At 45.8% G+C, this 27,278-nt stretch overlaps 1 protein-coding gene across 1 annotated transcript; it reads left to right on the top strand.

Moving 5' to 3' along the window:
• Positions 1-233: 233 nt before the first annotated feature.
• On the top strand, positions 234-27,229 carry MINPP1 (multiple inositol-polyphosphate phosphatase 1). The gene is made up of 5 exons (XM_036735199.1): positions 234-831; positions 6,997-7,194; positions 11,271-11,368; positions 13,264-13,397; positions 23,096-27,229. Exons 1-5 carry the CDS (start codon positions 240-242, stop codon positions 23,490-23,492), a joined length of 1,419 nt encoding a protein of 472 aa, XP_036591094.1. The 5' UTR covers positions 234-239; the 3' UTR covers positions 23,493-27,229.
• The last annotated feature ends 49 nt before the right edge of the window (positions 27,230-27,278 follow it).

Raw genomic sequence — 27,278 nt, 5'->3', positions numbered from 1 at the left:
TCCAGAAGAGCCCACGCTAGGCGGAGGCGGAGGCGGGGGTGGGGCGTGGCGGCGCGAGGCGGGGGCGGGGCGAGCAGAGCGGGGCGAGGCGGGGGCCGTGGAGCCGCCAGCGGCCGCCTCTACGCATGCGCCCACGGCCGCGCCTGCGTAGCTCCGGGCGGGAGTCGGTTGGCTCAGGGCCCGGAAGGCCCGCCCCGCCCCCGCGGAAGCGTCGGTGCGGCGGACCGAAGCCCGTCGCGATGCTCCCCCTGAGGCGGCGCCAGCGGCGGCGGCTGCGCTCGGGGCTCGGGGTCCCGGGCGCCGCGGTGCTGCTCGTCTGTGCGGCGGCCTGCGCCCTGGCGGAGCGGGCGCCCGCGGGCCGCGCGTCGGCGCTGAGCGCGTATTTCGGCACCAAGAGCCGCTACGAGGATGTGGCGCGGCCGCGGGCCGGACCGGGGCCCGCGGGCCCTTGCGCGCCGCTGCAGCTCGTGGCCCTGGTGCGCCACGGCACCCGCTACCCCACGGCCAAGCAGGTGGGCCGCCTGCGGGCGCTGCGCGGGTTGCTGCTGCGCTCGGGCTCGCCCGGGCCGGGCCTGGCGGGCGCGCTGGCGCGCTGGCCGCTGGCCTACGAGGACTGGATGGACGGGCAGCTGGTGGACAAGGGCCGGCGCGACATGCGCCAGCTGGCCGCCCGCCTGGCCGCGCGCTTCCCGCCGCTGCTGGGCCGCGCCGGCCTGGCCCGCGTGCGCCTCGTGTCCAGCTCCAAGCCGCGCTGCGTGGACAGCGCCGTGGCCTTCGCGCGGGGCCTCTGGGCGCACGGCCACCCGGACCAACCGGAGCCCGAGTCAGCAGGTGGGTAGCGCCCGCCCCGCCCCTTGTGCCGGCTGGCCCGAGAGCCCCTTCCACCCCCGTCCCCCGCCTGGCCTCCAGGGACGGGAGTGGGGGCGCGCTGCGGGTCATCGGGCCAGGACCGCCTGGTCAGCGCCGACGGGCAGAGCGCCCCGGCTCACGTGCCGCGTGGGAGACCCACCCCCCCGACCCCCCCTCCACCCGGGCCTCGGCAGCCTGGCCTGGGGCTCTGGCTTGATGGCCCCCAACTTCTGGCGCTCCCCCCGGCCGCGGGGTCTGCGTTGGAGCTGCGGGAGATGCTTTCCAGCCCTAGGTCGCAGGGTGCGTGTGACAAAGGAGCCCGGCTGTATTAAACAGTTACCAAAACCTGAGCTCCGGAGCCAACCCCGGGTAGGAAGTGAGGCATCGGCGGAGCGGAGAGCGCGGATGGGGACAGTCACCTTGTGATCTTGGCTGGGTAACCTCATCTGCAAAATTACGGCAGCTCACTTACGTGATGCTTCGATGGCACGTTCTCTGATTCATAAAACACCGGCCGTAAGTTAGTAATACGATCGCGCCGTTTTACAGACGAGGGAACCCGCCGCTTGGAAGGTTGGTGGCGTGGCCAGCAGTAGTAATCATAGACTTTGGATCTGTGATCTCATTCACCTGGGTCCTGGTTATTGACCTGACCGCCTCCATTCTACAGATGAGCAAGCTGAAGCTCAGGAAGACTATTAGTAGTAGTAATAATGAAGTTTGCCCCTCTGATCCCATCCACCCGGACCTCCATCAGGCACACATAGCTTCGCCCCATCCTCAGGTCTTGTGGTGGCCCATACATTCTCCATGGAGGATCTCGGACTTGGGATTAACAGTCTTAGTGGGTGGGTCGCCCCCTTGTTAGCATGGCACATTAACTCCGTGCCTTTTAATACCACTTATTACATAAAGATTGTCTCTGCTCGTATGTTACAGCTGTGACCTCGGGGGTTACACGGCCCTGGAGGGTTCACCAAGTGCTTTCCCTCGGGAGGGGCCTGACCAGAGGGATAGGAGTAGGTGTGAGAAAGGACTGGAGGGCTTTCACGGAAGGCTGAAGACTGGAGTGCTGGGGTTAACCTCTTTGTACAGATGTAGGAAGCCTGAAGTCACCCGCCTCAGGCCGCACCAGGGATGGAAGCCAGGTCTCCTGATTCCCAGGTTCAGTGCATTCCTTATTTTACTTGAGCTCATCTCATTATGTGGTTAGTGCTTAGACCCACCTTCTTCGTCTTTCCTGGATACATATTAATTCCTCCTCCTGACTAGCATTCTTTTGGTGTTCTAGCAGCTTCCACAGTTCACCTCTACCTTATCTGCCACATTCCACCTTTATGCTCTGCTAGTCTTATTGGCTGTAAGGAGTCTGAATGTAGGGTGATGTGTCTTATCATGCTGCTCCAATGTTCAGTCCTCCACCCTATAGATTCAGAAGCTTCTATTGCCCTGAAAAACTGCCCTGTTTGTAAGTTTTTCTAGAAGAAAGTGGTGGTGGTGGTTTTACTGGCTGGCTCAATAGGCTGGTGCACTATGAGGCCAGGGCTCAACCTTCTGCTGCTAAGCTTTGTCCTTTCTTTTCACCTCCTCTCTTTTATACATCCCTTCTCTCCACTCAGAGCTACCGCACTGATGGAGGCCCTTGTCCCCTCCTGCCTGGGCTCCTGCAGTGGCTTTCTGATTGGTCTCTACCTCAGTGGTCTCTCCCCCCCCCATTATCCTCTTAGCTGTCCGAGTGATCTTCCTAAACTGGGGGTCTGACCATGTCACCCTAATACTCAGTACATTTCAATGCTCTCTATTTCTTCCAGGGTTAAATATAAAATCTTCTGGCTTTTAAAGCTTTCACAACCTGACTCTTTCCTATGTGTTTTTCCTCCCACCTCTTTGCATTCTCCACCCCTACCCTACCTCCCCAATTTGTGATTCAGTGACACTGGCCTCCTTGTTCCTCACAGAAGACACTCATCCCTCAGCTCCAGGCATTTTCACTGGCTGTCTCCCCTCCCTGGAACTCCCTTATCACCACCTTCTGGCTGCCTTTAAGACTCAGGCAGGGTCCCACCCTCTGAAGACTTACCCAATCTTAGTGCCCTCCCTCTGATGATTATCTCCAGTTTATACGGTATCAATCTTGTGTGTACACAGTTGTTTGCATGTCTCCTGCATTAAACAGCTCTGAATGTTTGCTGCCTTTCTTTATTACCCTAGTGTTTGGCACAGTGCTTTGGCAGTAACTTGGGGAGAGCAGTCTCAGTTGAATGATAAGGTTAGAAGCGAGACTGCTGAGAGCTAGGAAAGAGGAAAAGAAGGGTGGAGGCATTGAAGGCCTCAAGGAATTCTGGAAGGGAGAGGAGAGGAGGTAGAAGGCAGCAGTGGTCAGATCCAGAGGATTTTATATGGTTAGAGGAGACATAGTCGTGCTTGTAGGCTGCAGGGAAGCAGCCAGTGGATAGGGAGATGTGGAGAAATGGGATCAGGGGTGCCTGGAGAGGGGTTTCCCTTAGCAAGGAGAAGGTGGTCATCCAGTGGTCTCAGCTTATTTTGGTGAAGTTAGAAGGCCCTCTGCTGAGGGGGCTGGGCAGGCATGGGAGACTTGAGAGGTGACAAGGTTTGGTGGTGAGTGGGATAGTGCTGTCAGAGAATGGCCTTGCTGCTTAGAAGTCCTAGTTGAGATGGTTTTGTGATTTTTTTTTTCCCTAGCATGTGAATAGGAGGAAAGGTGGATAATGTGGGGAGGCTGGGAGTAACCTAAGGTGAAATCTGAAATAACTGAAGAAACAAAGTTTTGAGCTTCTGAGCATATCGGTTTATTAAGCAATGCATGCCAGTTACCAAACAGATCAGGGCCAGGCCTCCTCAGCCTGGCACTGGACACCACATGCAGGGGAAGACGGAACAACTAATAGGATAGAAATCGGGATACGTGATTAGGTAATCTGATTTTTAATTGGATGAAAGATTAGGGACTTTGCAAGTTGGGAGGGGGAGAGTCAACAGGTTCAATTTCCTGGATAAAAAGGTATCCCATTCCCTCCAAGTCTCTGTGAATAATCAAAGGACCATGGAAACAGTGACTGGTTGACCAGTATAGGGAAGTTTTCAGATAAGACATATGGGTTGCTTGAAATGTACAGTTGTTAGAAAACTCATTGCATCTGTCTTTGGATCTGACCAGGTTTCTGGTCAACATAACCTAGCAGCAGGTAGAGGTGTTCCAACTTCCTAGCCATGCAGGAACAGGTTCAAACAATGCAGTAAAGCCTCACAGTTCCCATAATTAAATAAAGTTTTCTCACAAGACAGAAGTTGGACTAGACCTATAATTGAATAGAAAGGGAACTGAGCTAGATTCAGAACTGAGTCCCAAGATGAGTCAGTGTAGTTCACTTGATTCCCACAGGTAGGGGTTTGGCAAGGCGTGATGAGCAGCAGGACAAGGGGGCAGGGACTCAAGTCACTAGACTTTTTTTGCTTATCGTTATATTATTGGAGCTTAGCACAGTGCCTTGCACATAAAAAGCATTTGTTAACTGAGAGACTCTAGGGATTAGTTTACTAACCTGTAAAGTGACAGTGTTGTACTTGATGGCTTCTAAAGGACCTTCTGGTGCCGAATCCATAATGGTTTGGCCCCCTGATCCACTCACTAGCCTTTCCTGGCCCCCACTCCCCTGCTGGGCTGGAAGCTCTTTCAGAGTGGGGGCAGTCTTGCTTTTATATTTTTGTGCCTGCACGTTGCAAGTGCTTAAAAGGTGCTTTTTCTTTCATCTGTTTATACTAGTAAAGTTTAATTTTCATCGGAAGTCATACCTCATGAACATAGAAAAAGAATGCTTTATTCAGATTTCTTAAAAAAAATTTCCAGTTACATGTAAAAACAATTTTTGACATTCATTTTTAAAAAAAATTTGCGTTCCAGATTCTCTCACATCCTCCCCTTCCCCCTCATTCAGAAAGGAAGAAGTTTGATAAAGGTTATAGATGTACAGTCATGCAAAACACATTTCCATAATATTCATGTTGAAAAAGAAAACACAGACCAAAAAAACCGCAAGAAAAATAAAATTTAAAAAAACCTAATATGCTTCAATTTGTATTCCGATGCCATCAGTTCTTTCTCTGGAGGTGGGTCATATTTTTGGCCCTTCAGAATTGTCTTGGATCTTTGTATTGCTGAGAACAGCTAAGTCATTCACAATTGATCATGGTACAGTATTGCTGTTGCTGTAGACAGTGTTCTGGTTTTGCTCAAATCTCTTTGCATCAGTTCAGGTAACTCTTTGCAGGTTTCATGAGCATCCTGGTCATTTCTTATAGCACAGTAGTGTTCCATCACAATCATAGAACGCAACTTGTTCAGCCATTCCCCAGCTGATGGGCATCCCTTCAATTTCCAATTCTTTGCCACCACAAAAAGAACTGCTAAAAATGCCTTTGTACAAATAGGTCTCTCCCCACCCCCTTTTTTTAAAATCTCTTTGAGATACAGACCTAGTAGTAGTATTGCTGGATCAAAGGGTTTTATAGCCCTTTGGGCATAGTTCCAAGTTGCTCTCCAGAATGGTTGGATCAGTTCAAATTTTTTCCAGCAGTGCATTAGTGTCCCAATTTTCCCGTATCCCCTCCAACATTTGTCATTTTCCGTTTCTGTCATAGTAGTCAATCTGATAAGTGTGAAGTGGTACCTCAGAGTTGTTTTTATTTGTACTTTTCTAATCGATAGTGATACAGAACATTTTTTCATATGACTCTAGGTAGTTTTGATTTCTTCATCTGAAAACTGCCTGCTTATGTCCTTTGACCATTTGTCAGTTGAGGAATGATTTATATTCTTATAAATTTGACTCGGTTCTCTATGTATTTGAGAAATGAGACCTTTATTGGAGAAGGTTCCTGTAAATTTCCTCCCCAGTTTTCTGCTTTCCTTGTAATCTTGGTTATATTGGTTTTGTTTGTACAAAGCCTTTGTAATTTAATGTAATCAATCACAATTATCCATTTCACACCCAGCAATGCTATCTCTTTTGTGGTTATAAATCCTTCCCTTATTTATAGATCTGACAGGTAAACTATTCTGTGCTCCCCCAATTTGTTTACAGTATCACCCTTTATGTCTAAATCATGTACCCGTTTTGACCTTATATTGGTGGATGATATGTGTGAGATGTTGGTCTGTACCTAGTTTTTGCCATAACATTTTCCGGTTTTCCTAGCAGTTTTTGTCAGATATCAAGCTCTTATCCCCAAGCTTTGATCTTTGGGTTTATCAAACACTATATTACCATCGCCACTACCTCCTATATATCAGGTACCTAATCTACTCTGTTTGTCTTCCACTTTATTTCTTAGCCAGGACCAGATTGTTTTGGTGATTACCGCTTTGTAATACATTTTGAGATCTGGATGGCTAGGCCACCTTCACTTTTTTTTCCCCTTAAGCTCGATAGAAAAAGAAATCATCTTAAGGAAAACTTTGTTATTTTTATTGAAAGAAATCTGTTATTTCTTGAGAACTACTTAGCATTCTTGTGTCAGTTAAAGGTTTGGGGTCTCTCCTTATTGCCAGAAATGAAGATGATATTAACTTAGCTGGAATGAATTAATATTTTTATATCCCCTTCTTTGAGGCTGTCAGTAATAGCCAGTCATTGCCTTAGAATCCCTGGCGACTGGTAAAGGAGAAGCTGGTCAATCATCAATGGTGACGTGTCTCATCTGGAGTGCCACAAAATCCTTGGGGCTGCAGCCCCCAGGAACTACCTGCTCTAGAACAGCAGGCCTTGCCCTGCTCAGATAGCCTGTTATACCCTTCAGAACTTCATCTCTTTGCTGTGCTGACACCAAGATAAGATTTACATGGGACTGTCTGTCTGTCTGTTGGAAGAGAGCACATATCTTATGGGATCTCAGTGCACTCCAGAAACACCACCAATCACAGAGATTACAAATGGAGGGATAGTTAAGTTTCCTATCCTACTTGAGCTCTTCCGTCATCAGTGAATACTTAATCCAGGTATTTAAGATGACCAAGTTATTGGCTTTTACTGTCTACACTGAAACTAAGTATTATTTAACTGATGCTTTCTAAATTATTATGTGTCGGTACCTTACTGTAAGACTTGCCTTTCTTATTTTCTCTTTCAGATATGGAGTTTGGGCCACCTGAGATAAATGATAAACTTATGAGGTTTTTTGATCATTGCGAAAAGTTCCTAACTGAGGTGGAAAAGAATGATTCAGCTCTTTATCATGTAGAAGCCTTCAAAAATGGACCAGAAATGCAGAAAATTATTAAAAAAGTTGCAGCTCTTTTGGAGGTGCCAACAAGTGATTTAAATGCAGGTAAGGTACCTTTTTGTATTTATTTGTATTTTAAATAGCAAATAATGTTACTTCCCTGCAATGAGCAAGGAAGCCTGCTGGGCTAATCCTGTATTTTTCATTCATTCATTCATTGTAGAAGACTGGATTTCCTGATCTTTCCTAGGTTGGAAGTTCAGGAGCTACTCCCCAGAGACCTCAGTACTGATTGTCCCAGAAGTTGGTTCATTTTCACCCTGAGCAACTTCCCCTGCACCCAGCCCCTCATTATGTTAATGTCAAACTGCTGAACTTTGTGCTGGCTCCTTTGGTGTGACTCACTCTGACCCAGAACTCCCAAGATCCAGAGATCCTTTAGCCCGAGCTTTTTTGGTATGCAGGATTACACGTGGGATTCAGGATTGACCCTAGAAAGAATCTGAAAGTAAATACATTTTGTGTCCTGAAGATTGAGTTACGTACCTCATATTTAGAATTTTAGATCTTAATTTTTGTAGACGTTTATATTTATGGAAGATACTTTTTGACAGCAAATAGCCTTGGGAAAGAGCATTTTTCCATTCAGTTAACAAACATCTATTGCACCTTCCTTATACGGTACATTGTTGTGGGTGCCCAGAGAGGTACAGAGTAAAGAAGGCAGCCCTCCCCAAAGAGATCACACGAGTGGGAAATGGACCAGTATGTGGGGATGAAGAATTGGAAATCAAAGGGATGCCCATCAATTGGGGAATGACTAAGCAAATGGTGGTATATGAATATAATGGAATACTATTGTGGTGTAATAAATGAGGAGTAGATGGACTTCATTACAACCTGGAAAGATGTATATGAACTGATGCTGAGTGAGGGGAGCAGAACCAGGAGATCATTATACATGATTACAGACACACAGTATCTGTAGGGACTAACTTTGATAGACTTGGCTCTTCTCATCAATGCAAGGTTCAAAGACAGCTCCAAAAGACTCATGATGGAAAAAGCTATGCACATGCAAAGAAACAACTATGGAATCTGAATGCAGATTGAGGCAAACTATTTGCTGTCTTTTTTTTTCCTTCTTTTTTGGTTTTGTTTCTTCTTTCTCGTGATTCATTCCATTGGTTATAATTCTTTTTTACAACTGGACTATTGTATAATTAAGTTGAGGGGTGGGTAGTGATCCAGCAAGAATGCCTAAGGGGCAGTAGTGGGAGAAAAGATTGGAAGTCTGTGAGGGCCACATTAAGTAGTTTGGTCTTTATAGGCAGTAAATAATCAGACCACTGGTCATGCAGTGGTGTGTTGGGAAGAGACTAGAGGTAAAGACAGCTGCGAAGAGGCTTTTGAAATAGTCTAGGTGGGAGGTACGGAGCTTCTGAACGGTGGTGATGTTTATGGGTCCCCAAACCAGAGGTGAAGAGAGCGAGGTCTTCATGAGCAGTTTGGGAAATAGAATTGGGTGATTGATCGGGCAGGTGGATTATAGTGGAGGGAGAAGTCAGGGATGACAAGGCACATATGAATAGCTAAATGGTAGGACCATCACTGATGAAGAGGAAATGATAGACGTAGCATGTGAAGGGGCCTATGCTAGGAAACAAATGAGGAGGTGACTTTCAGCCAGGGGCATTTGGGAAGTCTGCCTGAAGGTGGTGGCACCTGAGCCAGGTCTTGGAGGAAAGGAAAGATTGCACTCTTTTGAGGTGGGGAGGGTAGTCCATGCCAGGTATCGCAGATGGCAGGAGCCTGTGAAAGGGGATAGCTGAAGGAAGGCCAGAAAAGTTGGCTGTTTAGAAGATGTTCATACTTTTGTCAGCAGTAAGATGTCACCCCAGGTTGTGGAGTAGCGGAATCCTGTGATCAGTATGGTAGATTAAGACAGTGATTTGAACAGGAGTGGGCAGTGTGGGTTGGAGACCAGTTAGGAAGTTCTAAAACAGACGGTGAGCAGTGAGGAGGGTCTGCACTGGGGCTGTGGCTGTAGAAGTGAAACAGAGGGGGATGGGTGGGAGAGGTTTGAGAAGTAGAGTTGGTAGGACTTGGTAAGTGATGTGGATATGAACTAGAGGTTGGGGGAGGGGCAGGGATGGGTCAGGAGGCCAGATGAATTCACTGTTGAACCAGTTGGTTTGAGATGCCAATGGGACCTGCCAAGAGAGCTGTCTGGCTGGAGCTGTAGCAGGAGGTCATTGGTAGAGACGTAGATGTGTATGTAGGTGATAATTCAATTCACAGATGACGTCTCCAAGAGAGAAAGCAAGGGAGATCTGGGGTAGTACAGAGCCTTGGAGGGTGGAGAAGGAGTGTGGAGTCAGCAAAGGCATAGAAATGGGTCAAAGAGTGAGGACTCTGGGAAGAAAGAAAATGGAGAGGATCAAAGAAAGGGCAGCAGTCAGCACAGTCTGATGCTTCAGAAAAGCCAACCCAAGCCATTGAACTTGAACTTACTGTAGGTTACCTGCCCAGAAGGTGGGGATGGGGCGGGGGTGCTTTGGGGAGAAATAGAGGAGAGCCAAGTTTGGACTGTTTGATGAAGTCTGCCCCTTCGGGCCTTTCTGTCATGACTGGAGTGCTGAAGGGTAACATGAAGAAACTGGTTTTTTCTCTGAGATACAAATGATTTCCCAACTGCAAGCAATTTCTTGGCAGTCAGTGTATTCATTCTCCTCAGGTCAGACCCTCTAATTTGGAATTTATTACAGGGATGGAATTTTAGGTCTGTTAAGCAAAGGGTACAAAAAAACCTTAGATCTCCTTTAAAAATCGTGGCAAAGGAGCATTAATTTTAACTGCGGCTTTGTAAATGGAGAGATCTTTATTACATAGAGCTCTGTGTTATTATTAGGTTCTTTAAATGGAATTCTACCTGGATATATATGAAACTCAGTGTAAATATAAAAACAGGCATTTTTTTGAGAGAAAGGAACATTTTAAACTAAAAAGAGCACCTGTAAGAGCTGACACTTGTCTGTAAAGTGCTGTGAAGTTTAGTAAGTGCTTTGATGACATTCTGCCCCTTGAGGTTGAATTTAATACAGCAGCAGCTGGATGAATAAAAACCTGAGATAATTCTATGTCTTCAGTAGAATTTTAGAGCTAGAATCATCCTTAGAAGTGATCCAGGCGAGTATGAGTGAAATGAAGCTCCACTTAGGATATAATAAACTCTTATCTACTTTAGGTCTTCCCAGAATCCATTTAAAAATGAGGAGCCTGACCTCCGGAGTGCTGCAGCTTGCCCAGAGGATAGGCTCCACATCAGTGGCATTCCACCAATCGTTCTTGATAATGTAGACTTGTATATATTGGGACTTAGATTTTACTTTTCCAGAATATAATCACCTACAGTAAAAACCTCATATAACACCGTCTGTTAACTTGGGTATTCCTCTTTTTCCTCCTAAACTATGTGTTACACGTGGACTATACTGAATAAATTCTCAGTAGATCAACACTTTAGAGACAAACCAAAGGTAAACCAGACCAGGGTGCAAATCTTCAATATTATAGCTTCCTTACTAATAGAATATGAAGTAATTGAATTGTCTTCAATTCCTGACTGTTTTATCATTTTCTTAATCCCCTTTGCTCCTCACCTTGGTAGTTGTATTGGATTCCTTCTTCTCTCTTCATTCACTTATAGAGAACTGGCGGATCCATCTTTGAAATATCTATTTTTGCAGATACCATCTTGATTCAAGTTCTAGCATGAACTTGGCCTGTTTGTAATAGCCTCTCAGCTGGCCTCCCCACCTCCCACCTTCTCTTCCTCTCTTTTCATACACACACACACACACACACACACACGTATATATACACACAGTGTGTATAGCTGTTATTAAAAACAAGAAACCTAAATATTAGCCAAATTAAGCTGTGACATGTTTTTGTTTTTAGCCTTACATTTGACCCTTAATATAACTTCATTTTTTATTGACTCATGGGAGAAAAAAAGCCTTGCTATAGTGCAGCTTACAGAATCATAGAGTTTCAGAGCTGGAAGGAGCCTTAGTGATTGAGTCCAGCCCTTTTATTTAACAAAGGATTATTGATGTTCCACTATTTTTTTAATAGTAGAAAATCGTAACTCAGAACACTTTGCTTTCTTTCACCAGATTTAATCCAAGTCGCTTTTTTTTCCTGCTCATTCGACCTGGCTATTAGAGACATTCAGTCCCCCTGGTGCGATGTCTTTGACACAGAGGATGCCAAGGTAGGTGTTAATTGTGCATTTGTGTTAACTGCTCAGCACTTAATCAGGCACAGCTTCTAAAGCGGGGGAAGTTATGGGAAAGCGTTACTTAGTGCTGGTGAACTTGGGACACAGTGTTCGGTAAATAGACCGGTGTATTTCTGCTTCTTTTCCATGAAGTATTGAATGGGTCTCCTAAAAAGAGATTAGAATGAGGAGTAATGTAGGACTTACTCTTGACAAGTAGATAAATTAATTATTAAATAAAACTTCGAGTTCATATTTTTAATTAATAGAAATCTATTTTCTTTTACATCTCTCCACTGAAGAAAATCAAACCCCTTGTAACAAATCTGCATGGTCAGGCAAAACATCTCCCATTGGCCATGGCCTATAGCGTGTCTCCTTGTGTAGTGAGCCCTTCACCTCGATGTCAGGTGGCAAGTAGCAGCCTTCGCTGTCTCCTTCTGGAATCACTCTGGTCGTCATTTTGTTGATTGGCATTCTTAAGTCTTTCCAAGTTTTTTTTATCTTTACAATGTTGTTATTGTATAAATTGTACTCTTGGCTCTGCTCACTTTTTTCTGCATTAGGTCTTATAAGTCTTTCCAGGTTGCTCTGAAACTGCCCCTTTCATCATTTCTTGTGACACGAGTATTCCATCACATTCACGTGCCGCTGTTTGTTCAGCCATTCCCTAGTCGATGGACAAACACTTCCTCCCCCCCCCCACCCGTTACCACCATGAAAAGAGCTACTCTAAATATTTTCATGCCTGTGGATCCTTTTCCTTTGTTCATTTGTAAAATGGTTATTTGAGACTCAAAACATAGTTTCCCACAGAAACAATGTGTAAGAAAAGGATGTTGGGTTTTTCAAGGCAGCCCATGAAGGCCTATGTAACCTATAACGTAACTTTGCTAGTTCACCACCAGGGGGTGGATTGGTTTTGGCCACAACGGTTTATGAAGGTAGTGTGTCGGGGGCTTTGAGGGGTTTAAGTTTCTGTGAGTGGCAGGGAGCCTTGGAATATTAAAAGCAAATCTAGCCAGATTACGCTAACAGACTGTAGAAGTGAGGGGCAGTGTGGGGTAGTAGCCAGGGAACCCTGAGGTGAGAATGCAGAGAGTCTGCTGACCTGCGTCAGTGGGAGGAGAACTTTATACTGATGAAATCACAGGTTCCCTTCTCAAGGAAAAATAAGGTAACTGTTTTGCACTGAGATCTTGGCTGTAAATACAACAGCTTCTAATGGCAGTCACACCAGGCCAGGCCAGAAGCAGCAGCTGGGAAGACAGACTCACCCTCCAAAGTTGCACCCGTTCTTCAGTATGTGGATAGTTTTCCAACTGCAAAATAAACAGATATTTCTGGCATCCCTACTTTCCCGTGCTAGTCCAGAAATGTTTTTTGTTGTGCTGCTTTCTGTCGGTCTGGCTTTGCAGATAGGTGCTACCTCTCTGTATACACGAAGCTGCGCCAGAGAGGATTGTTCAGCACTGAACCTGGGCAGCTGACCTCATTTACTAGGGGGCTTCAGGATGGGCCATGTTACACTGGATTTTGATATATTTTGGACCTCCAATTGGATGGTCGTAGCTCAGTGGTAATTACTTTTCATATTCTTTTGACCCCAAGTCCGGTTTGATTCCAGAACTGTAATTCATGTGTTCTGTCATTGTTCTTGAAGAGACTGATCGGCAGTCAGGCCCAAGGGGAAGCGAATGAGAGCTGCCCCTTTCCAGGAGGGTCTTGAACAGAGCCTTGTTCCCCCTTGGGGAGGCGGCAGCCCATGTCCTCAGCACACCTCTGCGGCTTAGCCATGCCACGTGGATGTGCCAGTGGCCATGCTGGGAGGGCAGTAGCTACCGTGACCTGCAAAGTAGAATGGAACTTTTAGACATGTGCACTTTCAGGTGCTGGAATACCTGAATGACCTGAAGCAGTATTGGAAAAGAGGGCATGGCTACGCGATCAATAGTCGGTCCAGCTGCGGCCTGTTCCAGGACATCTTTCATCATTTGGACAGAGCTGTTGAACAGAGACAGAGGTAAGTCCATTTGAGAGACAAGGAATCCCCCAGTCATTGTCAGTCTTGCTCTGGCCTCATGATGAGATTATTTTGTCTCATATTTGGGATTTTTCATAGGTGCCCATCACAGTAAGCCTTAGCCATGTACATTTATGACCTCTTATTTTAAATTTAGATACCTTGGAACTTTCTTAGGCGATCTGCTGGGATCAGTCAGTGTAAATGAAATGTATGCTCTGCCCCTAAGGGTTATTAGACAGTCATGTACTGATAACACTGGGGGAGCAAGTTCAGACTACAAAGCAGAGACAGAGTCAGAGATGGAGACAGAAAAAGACAGAGACAGACACAGAGAGAGAGACACACAGATGGTGGGACTGTGGGGAGAAGGAGAAGAAGGGAGGGAGAGACAGAGAGACATGAGAGACCCCAAACTCACAGGCCTAGAGCTGAGAGGGACTCTAAGAGGTCATCCAGTCCTAGAAAGATTAAATGATATGGCCCAAGATTGCATAGGAAGAATTCAATTCTGGGGCCTCTGACTCACATTTCTTTCTTTCTTTTCAATTTATTTTTTAGAGAACCTTTGGCCTTGTAGAAACAGGAAAAAAAACCACATTTCCTCATCTCCCCCGTTATGTTTTTAGGTAACGACCTTCTGCTAAGCAGACTGGAGATTTTACAAAGTGATACGGCTTTCCCACGCTTTGGTGGGTGGGGGTCCCTGCTCCTTTGTCCCCTTCTTAGGAGGGGCCTTGAAATGGATGGAAAAGTCTTTCCTCACCTTCCCCCCTCCCCGCCCTGCCCTCCCCCCCACCATGTTGTACGTCCAGCTGTGTCTTGTGCTGGTGGACAAGATCCTTCCTGTCTCTGCCTTCAAATTGGCCTCTTTGCCCTCCTTGTGCCAGTGCCCATTCGCCAGGCCCAGCTCAGGCTCCATCATTCTTTGTTGTTTGACGAGGGATTGACTAATTAAATCCAGAGACTGTCATCTGGGTTTGGCACAGAAGCCCTGTCTGTTGGTGACCTAGAAATGAAGCCCAGTGTCTTTGAGCAGTGAGTAAATGAATATGGCCTCATTGAATGACTCAAAGAAGGAACAGTGTGATTTATAAATAGTGTGTGAACATTTGAGTTTTTTGTGTACTTTGTTGAAATAAAGAGGAGGGTAACCTAAATTGAACTTCTATAGTGAAGTTAGGGCCACATTTGTAAGCTAAATGTTTTACATAGATAATGGCTCTAAAAATCTAAGATGATGTGTTTTATCATTAATATTTTAAAATGTATGAAATATGCGTATCCATGAAAAATTAAAAGAAACAACTTTTTAGTTCAACAAAAATGCTCCTTGGAAAAATATTTTAAAATCGTTGGAAGTGCCTTAGCGCCATAGTTAGCCTGCCTGGTCTCAGCTTCATCATCTGTAAAATGTAAGGGCCTTCCAGGTCCAAGTCTGTTGTCCCATGATTTAGGCATAAGTTTTAGGAGGTGTTCACTGGTAGTGCATAGTAGGGGCTTTAGAAATATTTATCGATTGACTGACAGATTTCATTGGTCTAGGCAGCTCCTCTGTCAGTGCAGATCGGGACTACTGTACTCCACAATTTAGAGTTTTCAGTGGGTTGCCTGGGGGCCCTAAGAGCTTATGGGACCTTCCCCAAGTCTAACAGCCAATCTCTGTGTCGGGGAGAGCTTGAGAGGACACTCCCATTAAGGAATATTGGGAAAGTGGGATTTCATCTGAGATGCGAAGGAAGCCGGAGGCAGCTCCCAGTCTGTGGAAGAAGTACAGTCCTGGGGCAGCCTTGAGGCCCCTCCTTTAACAGATGAGGAAGCACAGTCCCAGAGAGGCCAGGTTTACCTAAGGTCACACTGAGAGCCAGGATTTGAACCCAGCTCCTCCGGCTCCAAACCCGGCACTGTTGTACTGTGCCAAAGTGACAACTGATTTTTTTCTGTCTGCTCAGAGCTATAGCAATAGAAAAGCCTGCCTCCATTGTCACTTTTAATATGTTTGATTTATAAAGAATAAGCCACAAAGATGCAAGAAAACAGGATTAGGATGAAAGAATGGAGCAGATGTGATGAACAGTAAGGTTCAAACCGGCTGTCTTTTCATTACAGAATTTAATATTTAATAGGATGAGAGGTTTGATTCAGGTGAATAAGAGGTCACTTTGGAACATGGCGCTCCGAGAATGAAGCCCTCCAGGTTGGGTGCAGTTGGTGTGGAGCAGGGGAGGGGCTGGCACTTTCAGGGGACAGATGATAGAATGGGGCCAGCGAGGAAGTGCACATGTTTATTAGAGTTCCAGGAAGTGGGAGAAGGCATCTGGACAGGGAGGGGAGGTCAGCAAAGGCACCTTTTGGCTGCTCAGAGATTTTGGCTTGAGCTTTCCTCTGCACTGACAGTGAAAATGGGGAGCCGGGAAGAGGAATCAGCTTGGTGACTTGTCCAAAGTGGTCTTGAAAACAGGCTGGATCCTTCTTGGGGGGAAGGGAGAGGGAAAAATCACCTTCTTACCTGTTGGTTTGCACGTAACCAACTTAGAAGCACTGGCATCACCTGGTGTGGTGAGGCCTGGGTGGGTTATGGGAGCATTGTTAGGCAAATTTTTAATAATCTAGTTGAGTTTCTGTACCACTCCCTTAAAGAGCGATGAAATAATCCTCTCCTGTGGAAGTTGTGTTAAGATTTTCGGACTGAGATGTCACAGTTTATACCCCAAACCACATTCTAGGGCAGTTTTATTTAAGGAAATGGTTTCTGCCACACTTAAGTAGCGTAGGCTATGTGGTGACTACCCCATGAAGTCAACAGAACCAGAAGACCAATTTACTTTGTGACCTTATTCTAAAAAGGAACAGTTTAGAGGACTTCCATAAACTAATGAAGAATGAGGTGAGCAGAACCAGGAGAATAGTTTATGCAGTAACAACAGTGTTATAGAAACAGAACCCTTGAACGCTGTAACAGAGGCATACAAATCATGATGGCCGTGATTCCAGAGCACTGGTGGTATCCGCGTTGTCTGTGGACAACATCTGTCCTCCATGCCAGAGAGGGTGATGGAGTGATGGTGCAGGAGGAGACGAACAGTTCTGCGGGCCTGGTACTGTGCTAAGTGCTTCACACAAACCTGGGAGGTAGGTGCTGTCATTATCATCCCCTTTTTACAGATGAGGAAACCGAGGCAGGCGGGTTACCAGGATCACGCAGAGGCTGCTTCGAACTTGGATCTTACTAACTCCAGGCTTGGTGCTCTGGGCAGTGTGCTGCCCCCAGCTGCCGGATTCGTTTTACTTGGCTCTGCATATTTTTGGCAAGAAAATTGTTTTTCTTTTCTTTTTTAGTGGGTGAGGGATGGAAGGGAGAGAAAATAGATTCTTTTAATCACCAAAGTAGAGAGGGGACGCTGCCAGCGTGACGTGCGGCTGCACTTCCAGCCGAGGTGATTGATAGTTTTACATGACACTCTCGCTTTGTTACAAGAGACCTCAGAAAGTGGGAGTGATCCCTCCATGTTGGTATGGTGCAAACACATCAGTAAACTTGAAGAAAGAAAAATGCCTTCCCATGAGGGCACCGAGAGTCCAGGGGAAAGAGGCCTTCCATGTCAAGAGCACATCTGTTGTAGGAGTAACTCCTGGCACCTGGTTCCTGGAAGTCCTTCCCTTCGTGGGGGCCTCTGTCAAAAGAGTTAACATGGAAAGCACTTTGCAAACCTTAAACTGTATGTAAATGCTGCTGTTACTATTATCCGCGTCCTTGGGAAGGTCCCCTTAGGCTTGGTATAACCTTCTGCTCCCCCATGGCAAGCCTAGAATCTTCCACCCTTTGGGAGGTCACATGGCTTCCCAGGGGAGGGGGAAGGGAAACAGAGACAAGGGAGATTGAGAGAAGCGCTCAGAGAGCTTCCCTCTAGGGCCTCATGGAGTCTGAATGCAAACGAGGTTGCTATTTTGTCTCAGCTCCACCAAAACCATCGTCCTGCCTGGGTATCATTATCCTGAAATTTCTCGTTGTGATCCATTGAAGGTCGGGGTTGTCTGGCTTGTAGACTGGGTAGTGCCATTTATCACCAAGGGTGGTCTTGAAGAGCCTGAGGTGGGACCTAAGTGTTTGTGGTTGTTGCAGCAGCCGTGCTAGGTTTGCTTTTGTTTTGAAGGAAACAAATCAATTTCCACTCAAAGTCCAAGGAAGATAATCTTCCCCCCAGAATTGCGCCTGCCCTTTTGTTCTCGTCAGCTCCTGGCTTCAGCTCTTCCCTCAGTTCTGCTGGGTCTGTCTGGGCAGCCCTGGGCTCCTGCTCCACTTCCACATCAGTGACTGCCTGCCTGTGGACATCTTGACCTGGCTCAGTTACCATAGAGGTCACTCTGAAAGCACTGTACAAATGCTGGCTAGCCTCAGTAGTTGTAGTCTTTGACTCTAGGAAGAAGTGAAGCCCTGTGTTTGCTAGGAGCGCTGGCCTCGCTGTCCGAGCTGATTGATGCTATTCCTGTTCTGGAGCTCTGCAGCTTGCAGACAACTGGACTCCGTTCTGCCCTGGGCCTCTTGTGAACCCTGATGGCCTTCGGGCTGCAGCTCCAGGGTAACCTGTCCCGACCCTCTCAGTCACTCACATCATCTTCTGGAAATTGCCTCATTTTTCTTTGTGTCATGTAGCTGATGCGCACTGAGCTGTGTTCTTATGGTTTCCCCCGGTTGAATAGAAGCTCTTTGAGGGCATGGACTTCTTCAGCTTTATATCGTAAGCGCCCAGTGCAGGTTCTGGCACATTCTAGGTGCTGAATGAATGCTTTTTGAATCAACTTGGTGTCACCAGGAACCCAGGGTCTGGACCTCACTTGGTTAGCTTCAGATACTTGCTACTGGATGAATTTTGAATTGGATCATGGGGTGTAGAGTCCAGTGTTCTCACTTATGGAGATGAAGAAGCTGAGACCCAGAGAGGTGACCAGGCTTGTCTAGTAGTTGAATATCATAAAGAAGTGGGTTAGGATTAGGGTTAGGTGGGTGGGATTTGAACCTAGGTCCTCTGACTCCAGATGCAGTGATGTTTGTGTTTCTGAGACCAGACTGGCTATGAAGCTTTTCTTGCTTTTTCTTGTAGACCATCAGTGAAGGAAGATGTTTATTCCTCAGCATTGGGATTGATCTGACAGATGGGTCGTCTTTAGGTCAGTCCTTGATCAACCTGTGGCTCTCATCCTGCCCTCTGCAGCCAGGCAGAATGAGTCACCTGATGTCTGTGCTTCACTTGTAGTGGCGTGATGGTGAAGTGTGAGTGGGCCCAATAGTCGGGAGGCCGATCCCTGCAGGCTTTTACGCTGCTGGGCCCACCCAGCAAACTGACCAGCTCCACCCCTTGGAGATGGGGGGTCCCTGGGGAAAGTACCTCCTCCTGGTCTTCTCAGCTCTAGAGTGTGGTTAATTTTGAGGTTTCTCAGTTTATTCTCCATCAGAGCTCTCAGTGGGGTTAACAGCACTTTAAGATGAGCGTTGTCTACACAAGGACTTGCCTTGTTGTTGGTTTTGTTCTTGCAGCAGGAGTCGATTGGCTCATACAATTTTTCCAATAATTTACATCATCTTGGGCTCTGAAAGGCCCTTTAATCATGTGGGTCATGCTTTTAAAAAATACTTTATGTAACATCAGGTAAGTGTGAAACCTGAGCCCCCCTTGTTGAGGAGCTTCTGGGCACAGGGTGGTTTCTTGATTGAGGTGCTCATACTTGTTTTTGCTGAGTTTAAGGAATGAGGGTTGGAACCCTCATGTGGGTGGGCCATGGATTGGCGGGAAGGGCTTTTTTCAACTTTTCTATAATTGTATAGAGCAGCATGAATGTATATTATAAGTTAGATTTCACTTTTGTCTAAGGAAAAAAGTGTATTTATCAACCTGTCCTCTGTTTAACTATGTACATATTCATATACTTCCTTATTTCTATCTTTAAATTTACCTTTTCTCATTTTTGAATCAAGGACTGGACATCTTTCAGCCAGCCCACTCAGTACTTTCTTATGACTTGTAGTCGAATGCATTTTTCATTATGAGGTCAATCAGATGCCATCATATTTTAGCAATATCTGAATGTTTGACATTCTGTTTAGTTACTTAGGCTTCTCTGGAGCACGAAGACTAGGAATAAATGAAGGAGATCCGAGTACCTGGTCAGACTTGTGAGTGCCGGTCAGTGATGCCCTTTAGGTGAATAAAAGGGCCCACTGTGTACCCAACACAGTGCTAAATGCTAGGGATTTGAAGGAAAAAGTAAGCCCATTTCTCCTCACAGTTTTTATTAGAGATTACTGACATAGGAGAATTGGGCTGAAGGATGGACTGAAAAGGCCTACTGAGTCCTGAGGAGGTTGCAGCAGTCAGAGCCATGTAGGGATCTGAAGGGCAGAGTGCCAGGCAGATGTGAGGCCTGTGGGAAGATCGTCCAAGCCGTGGGAGTGGCCCCAAGGCCGGAGGGAAGCAGGACTCTGCAGGAGGGCTACTAAGCATCTGGAGAGTCAGCAGAGAAGGAGCTCCATGGCCCCAGTTTCCTTATCTGTTGTGAGAATCCAGTGCGTTCCTAGTGTGTGGGCTGTGGCACAGCCCAGTGGAAAGAGCACAGCTCCTGAGTTCTGAGGGTCCAACACTGCTGTGCTCACTGAACTTCTTGGCTGTCAGTGTCCTCCTGTCTCCCATGAGTGTGTGGGAGGCCCCTTCCAGCCTGGTATCTGTGCAGGTGCTTTCTGGATGACAGTTACTGGGGGGTGGGGTGGAGGGGTTAGCAGAGGTAGTGTGCTGTAGCAGATGTTGGGGCCAGCCTTGGAGTCAGGAAGGTGTGACTCAGCAGATATGATCTGCTGTAGAAAAGCTGGACTCTGCATTTGTTTCAACAATCCAGCTAGCAGCTTCGGTGGGGGTATAAGATCCACCCACAGCCAGCACCCGGAAAGCTGCCAACAGCACAGGTTCTTTTGATCTGCTTTAATAAGGAAAGCAAGGTGAAGGGGTTGACAAGCTTACTTTAATTCAGCACACAAATATCATTCACTTAGTTCAGGGGAAGAGACCAACACACTGAACTTCAGAGCAAATTACAAACAAATTACAAACATCAACAGACAGACCAAATACAGATTCATAGTTACCAACATCTAGGTTCAGCCCGGGAGCTCAGAACAAGGGCTAGCCCAGAGTCACGCGCCACCACTGCTGCGGCAAAGAGCTCCAAGGAAGAGACAGCTAACCCCTGGTTTTTATATCTTTTTCAGCGTCAGAGGTGAGTCACACATGTGACCTAGAATCTTCACAAAGAGGTGGACTTAAACCCACTGTGGTCTAAAAGCCTCTGCTGTCCCAGACATGTAAACTAGGCCCTCCCTGGAGTTAGCCCCACCTTGGGCCCCACCTTAGTTGCCAATCCACACCCACATAGGTTTTATACCTAATAGGGGTTTGGACCTGGGGCTTAGCACTTAGTAAGGCTCAATGAAATACACTGAATTACTCAAATGGAACAAAAGCCAAACTATTCAAGGGCACTTGTTGAACTAAGTGCTAAGGAGCCCATTTTGCCTACCAACACAGCATTTCCTTTCAAAGTCATGGCCACCCTTCGATGTGTGCCAAGACCATTCTTAATTTTATAGAGGGGTTAGAATGCTTTGAATGCATGACCAAGGAACGTGGGCTTTATTCTGTAGGGAATAAAACAGGGATCTTTCTTTTCATTGATATCTTGCTTTTATATCACCCTCACTTCCAAATATATCCTTCTACCTTCTACCGTCACCACCCTGCAAGCCATTTTTGTAGCAGAGCGTACAAAGGAAAGGGAGTCAGCAGTCGTTAGCTGTGTCTGACAGTGTTTGTAGGATACTGCGTCCCTGGGGCATGTCTGCCTTCCTTGTTTCTCTGAATTCTTCATTGTCATCGCTTCTTATGCTTCAGTAATGTTCTGTTACACTCTTACCCTAATTTGTTTAGCCTTCTTCCAGTCAGTGGGCATCTACTTTGTTCCTAATCCTTGGCTGTGAAACGGAGCTGCCACGAGTCTTTTGGTGTGTTATGGGACTTTGCTTTGCGTCTGATCTCCTTGAGGAACGTGCCTCACAGGAGTGTTTCTGAGGCACAGGGATTCAAGGAGCTTTGGAAGGGTTTGGAACAGAAGTAGCGTTGGTGTATATATGGTTCCAGTAGTGTCTGTTATCTACTCAGTTTTCTTTTTATTCAGTTGTGAAGAATCTGAGTAGTCTACAAACTCATGGACTTTTCCCTTTCTTGGTTCCTAACCATATTTCCCAATGCTTTCATAAGCATTTTGCTTTTCTTCCCATGTTTGTGTTGAAGTGATTGAGTATCAAGATATATATTGACTTACTGGGAGGATCATGCCAAGCACAGAATGAACCAAGGCTGGTGAAGAAAATGTTGTTATGGGGATATAGTTACGAAGAATGAAAACCTCTGCTTACATACTTAGATTCTAAGGGGGGAGACAACGTAAAAATAAACTTAATATACACATAAAATAGTTAAAATACAAGGTAATTTGGAGGGGACGGCATTAACAATTGGCCCATCTGGAAAGGCTTCAAGCTACTTTTGAAGGAAGAGAGGGGACTCTGAGGATGGCCAGGGAGGAAGGGCACTCTGGGCATAGACAAGACCCAGTGCAGATATGTGGAATTTGGACTGGAAAGGCTAGAACAAAAATGACCAAGGAGGGGAGTTGTAACTAAAAATAAACAAAGAAATAGTGGAACATTTAGCAACATTCAAGTTTGTCACCAGGCCCTGATGAAGCACCTCCAAAGGTACTGGAAGAGCAGGCAGGCATGATTGCTGAGCCCTACCTCGCTCCCCAGCACTTGTTGAAAGGCCTTGAAAGATAGGAGGGGCGCTGAGGGTTGGAGAAGAGGAGGTGTGCCTCTGATTTTTAGAAAAGGGGAGAGACCAGAGTCTGCGTGCTGTAGGTCCGTGGATGTGAACGATTTCTAACAAGATTATAGAATTCTAGAAAGGAGGCAACAATCACAGTTAGATGCTTTCATTAAGAACAAATCATTCCAAAAGAAACATTACTATTTGGGACATGATTACTAGACTGGTCAGACTGGGTTTAATTTGAGGCATTTTAGGAAAACTATTGATAAGCTAGAGAGTGAACCAAGGGAGGGAGCTCAGACTGCTGAGTCCAACGATTGTTTGAAGGAGCTGGGGATGTTTGATTCAGACTAGAAGACTTGGGGATATGGGATCCGAAGCTTTAGAGCTGGGAAGCACCTCTATAGGGCATCAGCTCCATATCTTCTTTTGATAGATGAGAAATCTGAGGTGCACAGTCCCACAGCTAGGCTTTGTGTGGGGTGAGGGTCAAACTCAAGCTCACTGCCTCCCAGCTGGAGCTCTCCTCTTCTGTGGCTCCAGAGAACAGAACTAGTGGTGGTGGCTGGAAGTTAGAGAGAGAGCCGTCTCTGAGGGGTCCTGGAGATCTTCCTGCCAGGGCTGGGCTAGATGGCCATTTGTTGGCATATCATTGGAGGGGTTCTTGTTCTCCTGTCCAGCTTGGATTTGGTCACTGCCACATTCCGCCTCAAGTGTTGACAGTCAGAGAGCCTGAAATAGGATTAAGAGAAAAGACACCAGGAGCCACTAATTCCTGTCCTGGCCTTAAGGTTCTCAATCATTTCTCCTGTTTGTTTTTCCCAGGTCTCAGCCTATCTCCTCTCCAGTCATCTTCCACTTTGGACATGCAGAGACACTGCTGCCGCTGCTTTCTCTCATGGGCTATTTTAAGGACAAGGAGCCCCTCACTGCTTACAATTACAAGGAGCAAATGAACCGTCAGTTCCGGAGCGGCCACATCGTCCCCTATGCGTCCAATCTCATATTCGTGCTTTACCACTGTGAGCACGCTGAGACGCCCGCCCGAGAGTACCAGGTGCAGCTGCTCCTGAATGAAGAGCCGCTGCCATTTGTTCACTCTCCAGAAACCGTCGCTGTGTATCAGGAGCTGAAGGACCACTATAAAGACGTCCTGCAGAGCTGCCACTCAGACCAAGAGTGCGTCTTGCCAAATATCAACATCACGTCTGACGAGCTGTGAGTGACTGGCATGGTTCTAGAGGGAAGGATTCCATGTTGGCATGACAGGGTCACCGGGCACTGCCCTGGTGACAAAAAGCGCAAGTATTTCTGACTTCACAGAGGATTTCGTTATGGATCTGAAATTTGTGTGTGTGGAAAAAAGTTTTGCTCCAAGGTAGCTCAAGGAAAATGTTTTTTTTTTAAAAATCCTAATTTGTGACCCAGGAGACATCTGATGATGAAAATGTTTACAGAAATGACTTCAAATTTTATTAGTAATCACTACTGGCTTATAAATTTGATTTCAGAATAATACTTGAAAACGCCAGAATAATCAAATTGTCTGTAGAACTGGATGCAATTCATTCTAGGAACTCAAGTCCTTTGATTTTTGTGGACATCTTCTCACGCCTTAAGCAGGGAGACTCAGCCTGCTGTAAGTAGGCCTTTAATCAGAAAAAAACCAGTCAACTGGAACTATAACTTTCTGTGGAAGATAGCGAGCTGTTAAAATGTTAAACATTTATTTTGTGTCTGATTTAAGGGGACATTTTGAGTGACATAAAAATAGAAATAAGCATTGTTTCTTATTAGTATCCCTAGGGTATATTGATGCTTTGGAAATGAAATGCTTTGTGGCCTTTCATGTGATGCTAGTTTTACTTTATAATAATGGAGGAAGAGGATGGTCAGAATCAAGTCAGGATCAGCCTCCTCAATCCTTTGGTGAGCTTTTGGGCTTCTATTCTCCGTTTTGCACCTCTTGAAAAAGTATTAATCACTATTATCATCATCATCATTAACAGAAACAATTTTTTTGAATTTAAGGCTTTATTCTGCCTAGCCTAGTTTCTTTCATTCAGATTAGCATTGGAATTATAACCTGCTAAGTACTACCAAATGTTTGTAGGAATAATAACGATGAAGACTCTGATGATGATAATGCCAGTAATGACTCACACGTCAAGTGAAGAATTATCAAGTCCCCCAAATTCTATGGGAATTTCGGCTATCAGTATGCCAGTGTTCCTCTCATTTGGCCTGTACGCTGAAGGGGTGGAAGGAGGAAGATAGTGGGGAAATGTGAAGTAAGAGAGATTCAGATGCCAGACCATATTAAAAAAAAAATTTAATCACATTAGGGATGAACTTTTTTCGAGTGAGAAACAAGCTTTCTGTGAACATTTTGTTAACATTATTGGTTTGGGTACAGAAAACTATGATTAATTTAAATCATCAGTTAGTTAAAATCCTTAGTTTTTAATGAGTGAGGGAACAAATCAAAAGAACTCCATCTCAAGGATATGTGAGTACACACCCATGCACATTCGGTCACGTCTCTGCCTTCTCTCCCTGACGTCTGGGTCCTTCTAGGGGAGAAGTCATGTCTGTGGGGTCTAGAGGTCTGGCCCTAGAGTCTCCAAGTCCTTACTCTGATACTTGGCTGGGGCAGGTCACCTGACCTCTTAGTGCTCTGGGTAGCCATCAGTCAAGTCTCCATGAGGCCAGACCCTGCCAGGCTTAGAGATCTGGGAGAGAAGGAAACGCCCCTCCTTAGAATGAACTTACATTCTGGTGGGGGCGCATGTTAAAAGAGAATTGTCCACACTGAGTCTTCCCCCCGCTAATGAAATAAAAAATCCTGTGCTCCATCCAGACCATGTGTGCATATGTCACCCACTGAAGAGCCACTTCAGGTCAATTCCACATCCATTTGATATCTACTCTGTGTAGTTTTCCTTTCCATGCATTAACTCAGTTTACCTCTGGGAAAGTATTGACAGACTTGCTGGTGGACCATGAGGTGGGATGTGGTGGGTGTGTGGGTGTGTGCGTGTGTTCGAGTGAGTGTGGGGGGGTGTGTAAAATCTCCGTGCCCTGTTCCCCATGTACATCCCGGGTCAGGACACTTCCCTCTTTGTCTCTTAGAGCTTCATGTTTATCAGTGTTCTGGGGTGATGGATACTCAGGATTTGGGGCAGTGGGGCAGCCTCACAGACATCGAGAAGTCCTGTTATGTTGAAGTACATTTTACTCAGTGAAGCAGGAATGTTTTCAGTAGCAGAGGCCAAAGCAAAAATGTTTTCTGATATCCTCATACCATTCTGTTCCCAGAGAATTATGTTCTGTGGGAGTTTTATTGGATATTGGCCTGGGGAACAAGTGAAGTTAAAAGTACTTTCTGCACCTGCTCCTGCACTGACTTTTATGTCCTTCTGGTTAGCAGCACCTCTTAAAGCAGGTCCTGATAAGAGGTGGGTTTTTATTTGCTTGGGTGCTAACTGCTTTTAAAAAAAATCAGAGTTTCAAAAGAATATATTTTCTAAGTTTCCTAAGTAAGCAAATTATAGAAATACTCAGTTAAGCCTCTCAGGACCTCAAGTCAGGAGGCCCTAGGTCTGGGTGCTGGTTCTGACCCTTGCCTGTTTGACCCTGGGCAGGTCACAGCCCTTCTCTGAGTTTCCCTGTGCTCAGGTGTAGAAGGGCATACTACCACCTACCTCCTCGAATGGTCATTATAGGGAAAGCCCCGTGTAGCCTTTCAGGGTCTTTGTAGGAAAGTGAATAGTGGTGGCTGGGATTGCTAACTACCCTAACCCTGAATGCTTCCAGGCTGCCAGGGCTTTGGCACAGCTTGGAAATGGTGAATGAAATAGGTCTTAAGGATGATATTTTCAGGCATGAGATTTTTCTGAAGGATGATTATCCAGAATCTTCATGAAAACAGTCTACTCCATCTGATGTGCCTGCTTTGTAATTAGGAGGGATGATGAAAAATCTAGATGAATTTTGGATTCACCAGTAAGTTTAATCAAGTGGAGAAATGATGGAAGGGGATAGAAATATTTTGTTTTAAAATATATGGCTTTGGATTCAATGGGATTTTATTTAATGGAACTTTTCCAGATCTTCTGGCTTTGCCTAAAATCTTTGGACCAAGTATGAAGTTGGGGCTTGACACTGACCTTGACCAGATGGGAGTGTCGGATTGACTCAGTCCCTTTAAAGTGAACTTAGAAATAATTACTTTCGAGAATGGGTTAAAAAAAATGTAAAAATTTTTGTACAAGTTGTTTGACCTGAGGGTCCTGTAGGACAGTATAGTCAGCATGCTTGCATTTGTTAGCACTTGATATTTGAGGGAGGACAGTGAGATGGTAATTGTTACTGGCGCTGCTTCTGTTCTAGGAAACTTGGGGGCTTCTGGGCTGTGGTGCTATTTCTTTCTCCTGTTGGAAATGATTGAAACGAAAGAATTTTGTGATGAAAATTAACGGTGATAAGTAAGAGCGGCCTCTGGAGTGGTAAGAAGGCATGCCATTGCCTCACTGCATCAGAGTGACAGAATAGGACAGCGCGAGCTCACCGTTGTGCTTTTGAAAATGCCGTTAGTACTCTCATTTGTCCTCATCTCTGTCCAATGCAAGACCTGGAAGTGAGCTGGAGTCGGGTACAGCGAAGACCGTGTACTGTTTACCAAAAAAGCAAAGCTCGGGGTTTTTGCACATGTTTTATACTTTGAATTTGTTGTGTAGACAGTAATCGTTTCTTGTTTACTTTGTGTTTAAGCTTTAAGTTTAGCCTTCAGACTAGAATGGAAGTATGTATTTTTAGAGCAGTTTAGCATGTGGGACTTCTCACAGGTCCGGAGGGCAGAGGGCACTTGCCGTTATTTATATGTGATTTGTAGTGGTTGGAATCTGCAGCCTTTTATATTGTGCGAGCTTGAAAATAAATACTTCATGTTGGACTGTTGGTGTTTCCTTCCTCATTGAAATTGTTTCTCTTTGTGTCTTCAGAATTT

Source organism: Trichosurus vulpecula, chromosome 8 (assembly GCF_011100635.1).
Source record: "Trichosurus vulpecula isolate mTriVul1 chromosome 8, mTriVul1.pri, whole genome shotgun sequence".
NCBI classification, from domain to species: Eukaryota; Metazoa; Chordata; class Mammalia; order Diprotodontia; family Phalangeridae; genus Trichosurus; species Trichosurus vulpecula.
The sequence above is the reverse complement of the archived record's forward strand: the minus strand, read 5'-3'. Positions and strand labels throughout refer to the sequence as shown.

Excerpts from the sequence above, each read along its gene's own strand:
- MINPP1 (XM_036735199.1), top strand. The coding sequence starts at position 240 with ATGCTCCCCCTGAGGCGGCGCCAGCGGCGGCGGCTGCGCTCGGGGCTC. Across the intron at positions 832-6,996 it reads ACCGGAGCCCGAGTCAGCAG|ATATGGAGTTTGGGCCACCT; the intron begins GTGGGTAGCGCC and ends TTTCTCTTTCAG. Across the intron at positions 11,369-13,263 it reads TTGACACAGAGGATGCCAAG|GTGCTGGAATACCTGAATGA; the intron begins GTAGGTGTTAAT and ends GTGCACTTTCAG.